The sequence below is a fragment of the Anarrhichthys ocellatus genome, unplaced genomic scaffold (genome assembly GCF_004355925.1).
Source record: "Anarrhichthys ocellatus isolate YVR2014 unplaced genomic scaffold, GSC_Weel_1.0 scaffold1014, whole genome shotgun sequence".
NCBI classification, from domain to species: domain Eukaryota; kingdom Metazoa; phylum Chordata; class Actinopteri; order Perciformes; family Anarhichadidae; genus Anarrhichthys; species Anarrhichthys ocellatus.
This window is the reverse complement of record NW_022280988.1, coordinates 1,358-14,422: the sequence shown is the minus strand read 5'-3', so window position 1 is coordinate 14,422 and position 13,065 is coordinate 1,358. Positions and strand designations below refer to the sequence as shown.

Below are 13,065 nucleotides of genomic sequence, written 5' to 3'. Positions count from 1 at the left end.
ACATCTCTGATCTGCTGCTACCTTATGAACCATCCCGACCCCTTAGGTCGTCTGGGACCGGTCTACTTTCTGTTCCCAGAGCCAGAACTAAACATGGAGAAGCAGCGTTCAGTTGTTCTGCTCCACATATCTGGAACAAAGTCCCAGAAAGCTGCAGGTCTGCTGAGACCCTCAGCTCCTTTAAATCAGGACTGAAGACTTTTCTGTTGGCTGCCTTTAATTCAACCACATTCAAGGATATTAATCAATTTATGCATTTCACTTTACTACTGTATTTTATTTCTTACACTGCTTTTTATTGTTTCAATGACTGTTCTTAATCGGTTTTAAATCTCCTTTTCTTTTGCCTTATGTTTTAATGGTTTTATGTGAAGCACTTTGAATTACCTTGTTATTGAAATGTGCTATACAAATAAACTTGCCTTGCCTTTGCTCTCCTCCGTGTGGGGGGGGAAGATGATGGAGACCTATGTTTGATATTCGTGTCTTTGCGTCACCTTGTATGTAATCGCTCCATGCGGAACGCTGGCTTTGCCTTTGGTGTCCCCTCCCTGTTTGATTGATTTACTGTTAGTGTTGGAGAATATGCAATACTTGAGAGGAATCCTGACCAGGGTGGACGGTCAGGTCTAACGTCTTTTAGCTGAAAAGTCATGAAGACTAAATTTGGACCAAGTTCAGTGATCCATTATGAAACCTGACAAATTGAGTATCAGAATGAAACTTTACTTTTTTATTGTGATCGCCTTTTGTTGCTCACCACCTCTTCTTTTTCCTGCTCCTGTCTCTTCATATAGAGGAAGCATGCACTGCGCTGTTACTGCCAAGCCATGCAGGTGTACAAGGAGCGGGGCTGGTCTTTGGCAGAGGACCACATCAACTTCACAATCGGTCGTCAGTCCTTCACGCTCAGCCAACCAGAGAGCGCTGTGACAGCCTTCAGACAGATCCTGACCAATGACAGCAGGCAGACAGCCACACAGCAGGGCGCCTTCCTCAGAGAATACCTCTATGTGTATAAGGTAACTACAGTTTGTAAACACATCTGCACGCTGACGATGCTGACTTGACAGGAGAGAGACTACTTTGTGTCAATAGGTAAGCACACATATGAGTGAATAACAATGATGTGGAGTTCCACAAGGCTCTGTTCTCAGAACTCTTTTTCTTAACATCTGCATACGTTCTCCAGCTCAGATTAAGAAAGACAGCAGAAAATCTTCCCATTCTAATTATGTGGACCAGACCAAGATTTACATAAAAATGTCATCACATAAACAACTCAGGGATTGGATGCACCAAACAACAATTAAAAGCTTTTTTAATCTCCTCCCATTATTACACAAATAACGTGTGTGTGTTGTATTTCAGAGTGTGGTAGGGGGAAGTGAAGACAGCCTCCCCCAGCTGCCTCTGCCCTGCATCCACAGCTCGGCCACAAGGGTCTACTTTGGACACGAACGGCGCCTTGCTGAAGGTAACATGAAGATGAGTGGTGATCTTTTCCCAGCATGACTGACTCTAGAGAAAAGAATGGCCACAGACACATCACTAAGAGTCCTAGCTGTAAGAGTTAATCTTCAGACCTGCACCTCTTAATGTTCATCTGATGTTCTAATGTTAAAAGATGGTGATGATGATGATGTGGAAGTGTATCAGTGGATTTACTGTGGGAAGCAAGAGCGCTCACCACGGTCATTCATGAAAGCGTCTTAAAGTCCTTCAGTGAAGCAGGCTCTCTCGCTCTCTCTCGCTCGCTCACAGAGATCTCTCCTCGCTTCCTGTCTTTGCCACCTTGAGTTCATGTATGATAACAACTCTTCCCTTTATGCACCATTCAAGAACAAATAAAAAAAGACCAAAGAAGATACAGGGAATGAACAAATGTAAAAAACAATATTCTGAGTTCTGTAGATTCTAAAATCACATGAGTGGAATTAAGTCAGTCTTCTTTTGGAAACGAAACACATTTAACACACGAACAAACAAAAAAACGATTTAATCCATCACTGCACAAGTGCATGCATTTCAAGTGTTCATCATTTGTTAATCTGCAGATTCTAGAACGCACAATAGTAGATGATGAGCACATTTACAGTTCAAAGAGAACTCCATGTTCACAATATCAGGTATTAGTTATATACTCTATATATGAAGTGTGAGGCTTGTTACCTCTGTAGTAAACATATTCTTATGCGTATTTTGAAGTATACTAGTAGAAAAGCAATATCGAAAAAGCAACATTTGATAAAACAGTTTTCACGATTGCTTGAAGTAGTTTCCTTTGTCGAAAAAGAGTTGATGCACTAAATGTGTCATAGAAACGCCTTTGCATGACTGATCACTTGTTTCTGCTGTCGACTTCTTCATGGATGTTTCTAAATCGTGTGAATGTTTGTCTTCGTCTCCGGACAACATGAAACATGACCAACACCAGCTGACATGAGAGAACTATTACAACTCGAGCAGTTAAACTCATCTCTGAAGACCTCTCTCTCCATTTCTCTCTCGTAGACGGTCAGGGGACCAAAGAGGCGTGTTTTGTTTCTGGTTCACAGCCTCTACTTCTTCTGCTCTGTTCACTGGTGGATTACAGCCATGCATAACAAAATGTACCATGCAATACTAGTGATGTCTGACCAAGATCACCCTATTTATGAACAGAATTAAATGAACTGCTGAGGTGCCTTTGAACGAAGGGTTACTGTCACTCATGGAAATGTATTGTATTCAACAACTAATCTTCAATTTTGTGTTTATAACTACCTCATGTGTGCAGGCGAAAAGCAGGCAGCCACTCACGTGTCTCTGGACCAGGAGTATGACCAGGACCTGGCAACCATGTGGTGCCACCTGGAGGAACAGCTTGTGGCTACAGCCAACAGGGGGGTTGTCCCAACAACGTTCCAGCCCACCCAGTGCTGCTTAAACAGCCACACAGACAACCTGCGCTACCCACTGGCTGTGGCCGAGGGTAAGAGCTCCTCGGCTACCGAGGCTATTACTCAGTACTAGGTGTTCGAACATACGGACGCTTGCCAATCAATCAGGAGTCACTTTCTTCTTTTCCATAGCATAAAGAATCATAGCATCACCTGCTCGGTATACAGCCCTCTTCCTGTCTCCACAGAGCCAATCATAGTGGAGGTGACGCTCAGCAACCCACTGAAGGTTCCTCTGGCTCTGTCCAACCTCTCCCTCCTCTGGAGGTTCACTGTCGAGGGTGCCACTCCATCCGAGGAGAAGACGTCTGAAGAGTCGGCAGGAGAGGCCATCACCAATGAGGAGAGCCTGATTGATGGGGTGAGCAGCCCGGCCACAAATCGATGGATGCTATAAAAACCCAGAACTAAGATTTCCACAGTGTCTTCAATATCTGTTTCCTCTTGCAGATGACACAGAAAGACGATGTTGTCACTACAGAGATCATCCTGGAGTTTCTTATAGGTCCAGAGGAGACCAAAATGGTAGGTGCTCTGATAGATCTACAGGCAGACTGCAGAGATAGTGGTGGAATGAAGAGTGGAGATAAAGAACGCTTCAGCCTGATGAGGTATCACAGCTCCAGCAACAGGCTGGAAACATCTCATCAGTTGCACCTTCATGTCAAATTAGCTGATATGCTGTTCAGTCAAACATGATCATGTCTGACTGAGAATGAGAGCTGAGAACTTTTGGAGCAGGTCAACAATCAGTCCATTGGCTCAAGTACATTTGCTCCTTAGACGGTGTGTGCACTGTCTGTCTGAAACTGGCAATGACCATTGTTTGCTCCGGGTTTAGGATGGGCCCTTTCAGTTTTCTGACCTTGGAATTATTTTGAAGATGGGAACGTATCCCTAAATGTGACGGTCTCTCCTTCCACTCTGCTTTCACAGCAATACTTTCCCTGTCTGAACACATCAGCTCTCTCCAGGGAAATCAGGTTTCTGAAATGTCTATCCCTGAACCAGGTTTCTTTATACAAGACATTTAGGAATCTGGTTTCTGCTAAATTGTAAAACTGGTACATGTGCATGCACTGATTTTGTGCTAAGGCTACCAGGCCTTTTAAATGGATTTCGCCATAAAAATGCATGAAGACCACTTAAATGTTTGTGAATAATTCTTTAAATCTCCAGTAAATAATGATGTGGACTGTCCCTTCTCTGGCTCATGTGATACTTCACTCTGATCACACGTGTAGTTGTGTTGCTGTCAGTCACTGTGACCTTTGACCTCAGGCCCGACTCCGGCTGCTGCCACACAGAACTGGCCAGCTGAACATTGTGGGTGTGGTGTACAACTTGGCTGCAGCTTCCTCTGGAGAGACGGCTCCCAGCTCTGAAGGTACACTCATCAGCTGGGACTGGTTTGAATTGCTACTGGCTGCTTTCGTACCACTTCACACTCATTTTGCTGCCAGTCATTGTATTGCATTGAATTTTTTGTTGTTTTCAAGTCTGTCTTTTGTTTCATGTCAACAATGTTTCTGAGAAAACTCCCAGTGTGGCTCTGCTCCTGTCTACAGGCCAGCAGGCGTTGGATGTCATGGTGGTTCGGGGTAGACAGGACCTAAAGATCCAGGGCCCACGGCTGAACCAGACCAAAGAGGACAAGATGTTGGTTCGCCATGGTCTGGATCGGCGGCTGGATCCCATCATAACTCCACCCATGCCCCTAATGGAGGTACCACTGACACACTCGTCCCATCCTGCAGTGCTGACAGTCTGGCAAATCTAAAGATCAGTTTCATTGCCCCTGAAGCAGGGCTTCTATAACGGACTAAAATAAAACTATTGTTGTAAACTGAAAGTAAATAACATGAACACTGTGATCTCTTCACATTCTGTTGATAATGTTGAGTTTAGTTTTAGTTAATTTCAACTGGCCACATCTTACACATTGCAGCTTTAAAGCCTGCAGTGATTAACAAACCACTAACCTCAGAGACCTGCTGGTGGTGTACGGCTGCGGTAGATGTCTAATGTAGGTGGGTACCTTTTGAAATGGATCACAGGACTCTTGAGTTGGATCTTAATTTGAAGGGAAAACTGCATCATCACCACGACTTACCAAATTAATGAGCAACATTAACTTATTCCTACTTTTTCACATTTTCGTCCCCTACAATCCTCTGGACGGCTCACAAGTTCTTCTGTGATGCCACCGAAAACCAAACGTGTGTGTGTGTCTCAGGTCTTCTTCCTGCAGTTCCCCACTGCTCTGTTGTGTGGAGAGATCAGGAAGGCCTACGTTGAGTTCTGTAACGTCAGCGGTGTCGCTCTGTGCGGCCTTCGGGTGGCGTCCACACACCCAGATTTCTTCACGTTTGGCAGCCAGACCACGACCCCCCTCACGCCCGTCAGCCCGACCTCAGCGGAGAACTGCTCGGCCTATAAGACCACGGCCACGACCCGCCAGCCGGGCTCAGTGGCGTCTGAGATATTGGTAGCAGCGGAGGATTTCAGCCAGCCTTCCAGTGTGATGGAGATCCCGATAGATGGCAGCACACTGCAACCGGGGGAGTCCACCCAGCTGCCTCTCTGGCTCAGAGGACCAGACCAGGAGGGAGTACATGAGATCAATTTCCTGTTCTACTACGAAAGCACAGAGAAAGGAATCAAAATCAGGTAAAATTGAAATAAAGTGAAGGGAGTTGAATTGGCTAGCCATAAACATAAGCAGCCTGTATCACCTCCCGGTCTAAAAAGTGAAGCCATTATCTCTACTGGCCACCAGGGGACGACTCCTCTGGTTGTATAGAAGTCTATGAGAAAATGACTCTACTTCTCTCTTGATTTATTACCTCAGTGATAAATCATGATGTTCATTTAGTAAGTTATGGTCCATTTAGAGTCAAACAGACCATAAAGCAGGGGATGCTTTAGGGGCGGGGCTACTGTGATTGACAGGTCTCTACTAGAGACGTATACGGCGTCTATACGTCACTCCTCCGGATTCCAAATATGGTCACTTCTGTTCATTGGTTGCCATAAAATCCAACATGGCAACGGCCGTAATCCAAGATGGCAACGGCGAAATCGCCAAACTCGAGGCTTCATGACATCAGTCCACAAACCAATGGGTGACGTCATGACGACTAGTCCACTTCTTATATACGGTCTAAGATTTTCTACCAGAGGAGTCGCCCCCTGCTGGCCGATAGAAAGAATACCGGTTTGAGACTCTTCTGCACTGGCTTCACTTTTCAGACCTGAGGGTTGCATCCTGGGATTCACACACTGTTCACTGGCACGCGAGTGAAAAGCTGCACTGTTGAGGCAGGCTGTCATGAAGTAGAGCAGCACTGCAACACGAGCAGGCTGAGGATGACAACACGCAGTAGAGTTCAGTAAAGAAGATACTTTATTTTAGTCAATACCAATCCATTAAAATACAAAGGCATCGGCTCAGGACTGCTATCGTAACAAACTCTCTGGAACTACTCCTAGAAGGACTCCCTTTGGGAGCACGATGATGGAACACTTCTATTAGCACATAGACTTGTTAACAAATAAAGAAGTAACAGTATGTGACCAGGGCAAAATAATCAAGCGGAAGAAAAGGCTGTTTGCTTCTGACTTTTTAAGCCCAATCATGTCTGACAGCTGGACACATAATGTATTTAGCAAATAAGAAGAATGGACTTATACTCTAACAGTTCTATTCTAAATGAATTGGTGATAACAATGTCTGTTCATCAACGCTGCACTAACTCCTCATTTGTAGACAGCCCATCATTTCTCTCTCTCCTCTCTCTGCATGGGAAGTCATCGGGTGTTGCGTCACACGGTGTTCATCTGTGCCAGTCGCTCTCTGAGCGTGCAGGCGTCGGCCTGCCGCAGCAGTGTCCCCCCGCATCGCAGTCTGGACGACAAAGGCAGCGGTGGAACGCTGGTCTTCGTCGATGTGGAGAACATCAATACGGTGAGATACCCAGCATGCCCCACGCCTCCGGTACACACTTACAGTCTGCAGCTCATTGAACAGCCTATCACTGTTCAAACGTGGTTTTAATCTTCCTCCTGTGGGCTTCCAGAGTGAAGCTGGAGTGCGTGAGTTCCACATCATCCAGGTGTCCAGCAGCAGTCGACACTGGCGCCTCCACAAGTGTATCAACCCGGCCAATGATAAAGGTGTGTGTGAAGCGTCTCTGTTCCTGTCCTTTTATTCTTTATGGTGTACAGCTGTATGTGTAGCAGCGTGAGGGGTGAACACAGCTGTGGTTATTTTAATACCACCTAAATGCTTCATCCGTGAACTGCCCTTGAGCATGGCACTTTGGCCCAAAATGCTACAGTCGAGTGTTCAGTGGCAGTGATAACAGAACATGTCACAGCTTCTCTCTGTCTGCCCTCCCTCCCCTCCAGACTGTAAACTCACCAGCAGAGAAAGAGCCAAGCTGTGTTTCAGAGCCACGCGATGCAAGCCCCACCAGGGTACCTTTAGAAGAAGTGTGTGTGTATATATATATATATATATATATATTAAAAAAAATATCAAAAAAAATATCAAACTTTGATTAGATGTGGGGTTTCGAATAAGCACTGATTTGTCTGTGTTTTGCCTCTAGCTACCTCGGGTGCTGTAGAGAAATACACCTTTGCAGACCTGAATCTGGGAAATGAACGGGTAAGTAAAAGCTAAATGTCGTTGTCTCACTAAATGTATGATCACATTTTGTCATAGGCCTGATAACTACTTATGTCTGTCCATATAGTGTCCCGAAAATAATTGCAATAAACAATATTGTCATTTTAAGACCTTTTTATGCCATTGATAGAGTGATGATATAATATCATAATAATGCAAGTACACCATTTCAAAGAGCAATGAACTTTTGATTCTTAATGTGAAAAAAAAAAATCAATGTTCGAAATGAATGAAACATAGATGCAATATAACTCTAGAGCCAAAGCAATAAATATAATCTATTGTCACGCTGTTAACAAAAATGTGCAATGTCTTTTATGGAACATGAAAACGATGGAGGTCAGGTCCACGTATCGTATCAGGATCGGCAAAGTTAGTGAAGGATACCTGTGTGACTATGTCCGGGTTTCAAAATAATGTGTTAACAAAGGATATATACATACAACTATATACAATTATAAATAATGAATTATATTCACAAAAAGTATCAAATGTAAAAATGCCACTAAATTATGAAGTGTAATTATCTTTATTCTTTGTTTTTTGGGTTGATGAGGAAAGAACTAATTCCTGATATCAGCTGATACATTTGAGTTGAGAACATCTGTGACTACATACAGTCACAACATCAAGCATTGTTACTGTCTTTGGTATAGAGTCTCTTATATCTATAGAATCTTTTTGCAGATCATCAGCTCCTCCACACCCTGTGGAGATTTCTTCTTCCGTGGCTGTCGGACCGCAGAGTCTCAGCGAGTGGACGGAACATCGTCCAGGACATCATCCAGCAGCAAGAGTCAGAGCTCTGTCCCCACTGAGGACATCAGCAGCATCGTCAAGAAGTGTAATGAGCTGGACCTCAACTTAATCGTCATCTGGAAGGTACACTCGGCAGAGACAGCCTGATGATGTGGGACTCACCTTCTCATACATAGTGGTAGTAGGATATTGTGGTATGGACCATGCACAGGACAGTTGTGAGATCTTATCAAAAATATGATTCAGAATTCATTTGTTCACAATGTTGTAACAAATTCTGTTCAGAATCTTGTGTTGATATTCAAACAGGATTCATATCAAAGCCTTGAAACATATTTATCATTCTGCTCATATTTGGGTGAACCGAGCAGAGGTCATTTACAGATGTAGCCAGTTTCTCTGTGAGGAATCCTCAGGTTTTCATATTTAGTTCTCAGCTTAAACTGTACCAACGCTGAGTGTATGCGAGTTTCCAGTGTGTTGTGTGTGTCTGTAGGCCTATGTGGTGGAGGACAACAAACAGCTGATCCTAGAGGGCCAGCTCCATGTGGCGCTGCAGACCATCGGCAAAGAGGCCAGTTCTCTGACTCCAAAAGAGGTACAGTAAGCACGCGCCCACACACACAGAACCAACCTCACCCTCTCTGTAACCCAGTGGGCATGAGTTAATGGTGAGATGACACAGTTTAGTTATCTAACTCCAAAACATGGTCCAAGTTCTAAATAACATGTACATGTAGTGGTAGCTATGTTTGAAGTACCATATGAGAACCATACCAGTCACTCAATTTTCCACAACCCAATCCTGAAAATGTTTCACAATAAAAGCTTTGTTAGGAAATGAAGGATTCTGTCCAGTGGCATGCTACGGGGCTGTTAATCTGAAACGGATGCAGGAAGTGTTGAGCTTGTATTAACCTCAAAATGCTGTAGCAAAGGATTTGACAGGTCAAACATGAGCAGATCATAAATTAGGAGGAGGCTTCATACTGAAATATGACCAAATCTTATTATTAAATGCAGGCCTGTCTCCAATATAATCCTGCTTCAAAAAAACCTCAGGGAGAGTTTATTTGTGTCGACTCAGTTGATAGAAACGCATCTAATTTGCAATATATTTGTTGCCACATTTCCACCATTGACTTAAAGGTCCCTTAATTGTGGAATCTAACAATTATACAAAATGATCAGATTTAGACTCATGATGTGATGCTTTATAAGAGTGTGGTTTTATTTTGAAAGCTGATTGGATGAGGCTTTTTGTTGCAGGAAGCTCAGGAGATGGTGCTGCTCAAGTTTAAATCTGAAGTTCCTACTCCAGTGGCCCTGCCGTCTGCAGAGCTGTCCCAGCTCATCAAAACCAACCTGCACTACCCTGAGACCTACACACACCCGTTTGTCCTGGAGAGGTGAGACCCACACAGTAAAGGTGAACGATTGTGAATGAAGATTTAACGTCTTACCCTAAATACGTTGTAAACGCCTACTTTGTTAAAAATGTTACCAGCCCCTGTACAGTACATACTTCTGAATTGCATGGCTGTAACTTAGCAACAATCCGTCAGCGTGTGTTGGAGGTAGTGAAGAAGCTCAATAAGCTCCATGAGGTTCTGCTGAGTGAAGCTGCTTCTGTCTCTAGTCTCTGTGTGGTGCCAGTCACGCTGACGCTGTCCAACTGCTCCTCGGCTCTAGTGGATGTCCTCATTGACTTAAGGAGCAAAAGCATCAGGTGCGTGTGCGTGTGCGTGTGCGTGTGCGTGTGCGTGTGTGTGTGTGTGTGTGTGCACAGTACATTCATGAAGTGACACAGTTAACTATGACTTATCTAGAGAGATGTGGGGAAAAGAATACTGACATATGCATAGGTCCAATCCCCATAATGCAACTTGATTACATCTTCATGAGACAGTTAACACCCACATCATCGTTTAAATGCTGATCACTACAGCCACGTCTCCAACACGAGGACTACTTCTGGGGAACATATCGGTTCCTTCAGCCCGTTGTCTGCGGTTCTATAGCGATCTAGAGCCCTATGGACTGCTGGTGGTCACAGCTGCAGCTCAGTGTGCTCCTTTCATCCTTTTCTTTCATCTAAACACATGTTGGGGGGGAAAAAATAATAAACCATCTGCAACGACATTTCCTCTGCCGAGAGCAAAGCCTCACTTTTACTTCTAATGTTGACAAAGATAAATGGTTTAAGACGGTTGATTCTGTGACATTCAGTCATATCACATTTCATAGACTCATGTATTTAATAAACGGTACATGAGGAAGGCATGTTGCTGTCTGACAGTGGAAAGATGTTGTCAACAGGACTTGATGGCCAGTTAACTATGACTTTAACTTTCAGCAGTCTAGTCTAACGTGAGTATATTTTCTAAGCTCTCCCTCCGTCCATTCCTCTTTCAGCCCAGAGTCTCTGGAGGTCCACAGCTCGTTCACCTGGGTGGGTCAGACCCAGTACAAGCTGCAGCTGAAGCCTCAGGAGGTGCTGTGTCTGACCCTGAGAGCCTGTTTCCTCCAGGCCGGTGTCTACAACCTCAACACGCCGCGTGTGTTCGCCAAGCCGGCCGAGCAGGGCGCCATATGTGAGACGAGTCAGCAGGCGGCCAGTCCCGCTCTCATCATCATCAGCAGCGCCTGAGTGGAGCATCAGGGAGACCTGGACTCTGAGTCCTCCACACACATGACCATACTTGATCTTCTTGATTGATACTGGACAGCAGGAAACACAGATGTTTGTACCAATTCATGAAATAGAAAACAATGTTTATAGAGATTGATGAGTTTATGGACCTCGGAACTATTTTAGTTTCATCATCAACACGTCAAAGAGTCTCACTTGCATGTTACGTTCTTTGTGCGAGGCCCTCTGATCCACACACAGGTTAACCCTCCTACCATCCAGCCCTCCATAGTTCCACGGTCTCCGCCTGCCATTTCACACACACACACACACACACCTCCTACCAGCATCTCAAACGCCCCCTTGTGTTTGGAAGCTATCAAAAGGTGTGTGTGTGTGTGTGTGTGTGTGTGTGTGTGTGTGTGTGTGTGTGCGCACACACAACCTGCAAATATACCGAACTCTGGAGGAATCTCGTGTAAAACTCCTGAATGGACAGAGCTGAAGTTTTAAATTCTTTTAACAAGAGCTGATTACATCCTGAATATTGTACCCGTCACCACGCAGCCCTCTTAGCTTCTCCTGAAGACAGACCCCCGTCTCTGTGTGATTTCACCCCGTCAATACAACAGGCCACCATGCCCCCCCCCCCAACCTGTGTGTTTGACCTATTGTGATGGAGCTCTTGAATGCATTGACTTGATGGCTTTTCTGAAAATGATGTATTATATTTATATAACAAATCGGTTGTAAATAGAAAATAAAAATGTAACTAATGATACTGTATGTACTGTGAGAGTCTTGATATCTGAGCAGGGAATTGTGGCATTTTTAGATGTACAGATTTTTATGTTCGGACAGCTCCAGGGCTTAAGTACAAGTCACACCCAGGACAACCACCAGGTCATGTCCTCTTTATTTCTGAGAATCTACATCACAGAACAAAATACTGACACATTATTGATATTTTACTCCCTGATGTAAATATTTATCGATTTGGCATATTTAAATGTTCAGAAAAAGTTTTAGGCCAATAAGATAAGTATTCCTCCTGCACAATGTTCACCGGGCGGTGTAGAGAAGATTTTGGACGTTCTAACTTTGATGTCATTTTTTGATGCACGCACCTTGCGGCCGTTTCACTACGGTAAGCACAAACCTAGCTTTAAGCTCGGTTTATACTCGACCTTACAAACACGGCCATTTTGTTTTATATTTTTAGAAATGGGAGTTCTTCTAAATCTACTTTTGAGTAAGTACTACAGAACTTTGATGTCCAACACCCAAAGTGAAGAAGTCAAACATGGAGAGAAACAATAAGTTGACTGAGGTTGTGGGTTCAAACCTTATCTGGTACTGTGAATTTTGAGGTCTAACACACAGAATGAAGAAGTCAAATACACAGAGAATGCTTGTAAGTACATGGGGCTGCCAAGAACCGAGCACCAGCAGGGAGTATGGAACAGAAGACCACTCATTTATTCTATTTAGGAATTGTAAATGCGCCGACATGACCCTGAACCCTCATGACCCCTCTGCGTACATTCATGCAGAAGAACAAGACAACATACTGTAGGTCAGAGGATGAGTGAAGATCCTCGGTTTTGTTCTGGAAAATGTGCACTCAGCTGGGAAGAAAAGAGAAAGATGAAGCCATTTGCACCACACCACACATCTGTGCCTACTACTACACCATGAAATATAACCGCTACACCATGAAATATAACCACTACACCGTGAAATATAACCACTACAACATGAAATATAACCACTACAATGTGAAATATAACCACCTCAATGTGAAATATAACCACCACAATGTGAAATATAACCACTACAACATGAAATATAACCACTACACCATGAAATATAACTACTACACCGTGAAATATAACTAATACACCGTGAAATATAATCACTACACCGTGAAATATAACCACTACACCATGAAATATAACCAATACACCATGAAATATAACTACTACACCATGAAATATAACCACTACAACATGAAATATAACCACTACACCAATATAACC

General features: G+C 43.9%; 1 protein-coding gene across 2 annotated transcripts; it reads left to right on the top strand.

Moving 5' to 3' along the window:
• The first annotated feature begins 401 nt into the window (after window positions 1-401).
• Window positions 402-11,125, top strand: LOC116377206 (trafficking protein particle complex subunit 8-like). Of its 2 annotated transcripts, none has more exons than XM_031838786.1 (17): window positions 402-1,022; window positions 1,372-1,477; window positions 2,780-2,974; window positions 3,131-3,303; window positions 3,393-3,467; window positions 4,224-4,329; window positions 4,511-4,668; window positions 5,179-5,612; window positions 6,753-6,909; window positions 7,022-7,118; window positions 7,353-7,421; window positions 7,556-7,614; window positions 8,323-8,517; window positions 8,891-8,992; window positions 9,664-9,803; window positions 10,034-10,123; window positions 10,810-11,125. In XM_031838786.1, exons 1-17 carry the CDS (start codon window positions 831-833, stop codon window positions 11,042-11,044), a joined length of 2,583 nt encoding a protein of 860 aa, XP_031694646.1. In that variant the 5' UTR covers window positions 402-830; the 3' UTR covers window positions 11,045-11,125. The 2 variants fall into 2 exon arrangements, with proteins under 2 accessions (XP_031694646.1, XP_031694645.1); XM_031838785.1 differs by having other exon boundaries at window positions 7,353-7,436.
• Window positions 11,126-13,065: the final 1,940 nt, after the last annotated feature.

Coding starts and splice junctions, on each gene's coding strand:
- LOC116377206 (XM_031838785.1), top strand. CDS start 831: ATGCAGGTGTACAAGGAGCGGGGCTGGTCTTTGGCAGAGGACCACATC. Junction 4,669..5,178: donor CACCCATGCCCCTAATGGAG/GTACCACTGACA, acceptor TGTGTGTCTCAG/GTCTTCTTCCTGCAGTTCCC. Junction 8,518..8,890: donor ACTTAATCGTCATCTGGAAG/GTACACTCGGCA, acceptor GTGTGTCTGTAG/GCCTATGTGGTGGAGGACAA.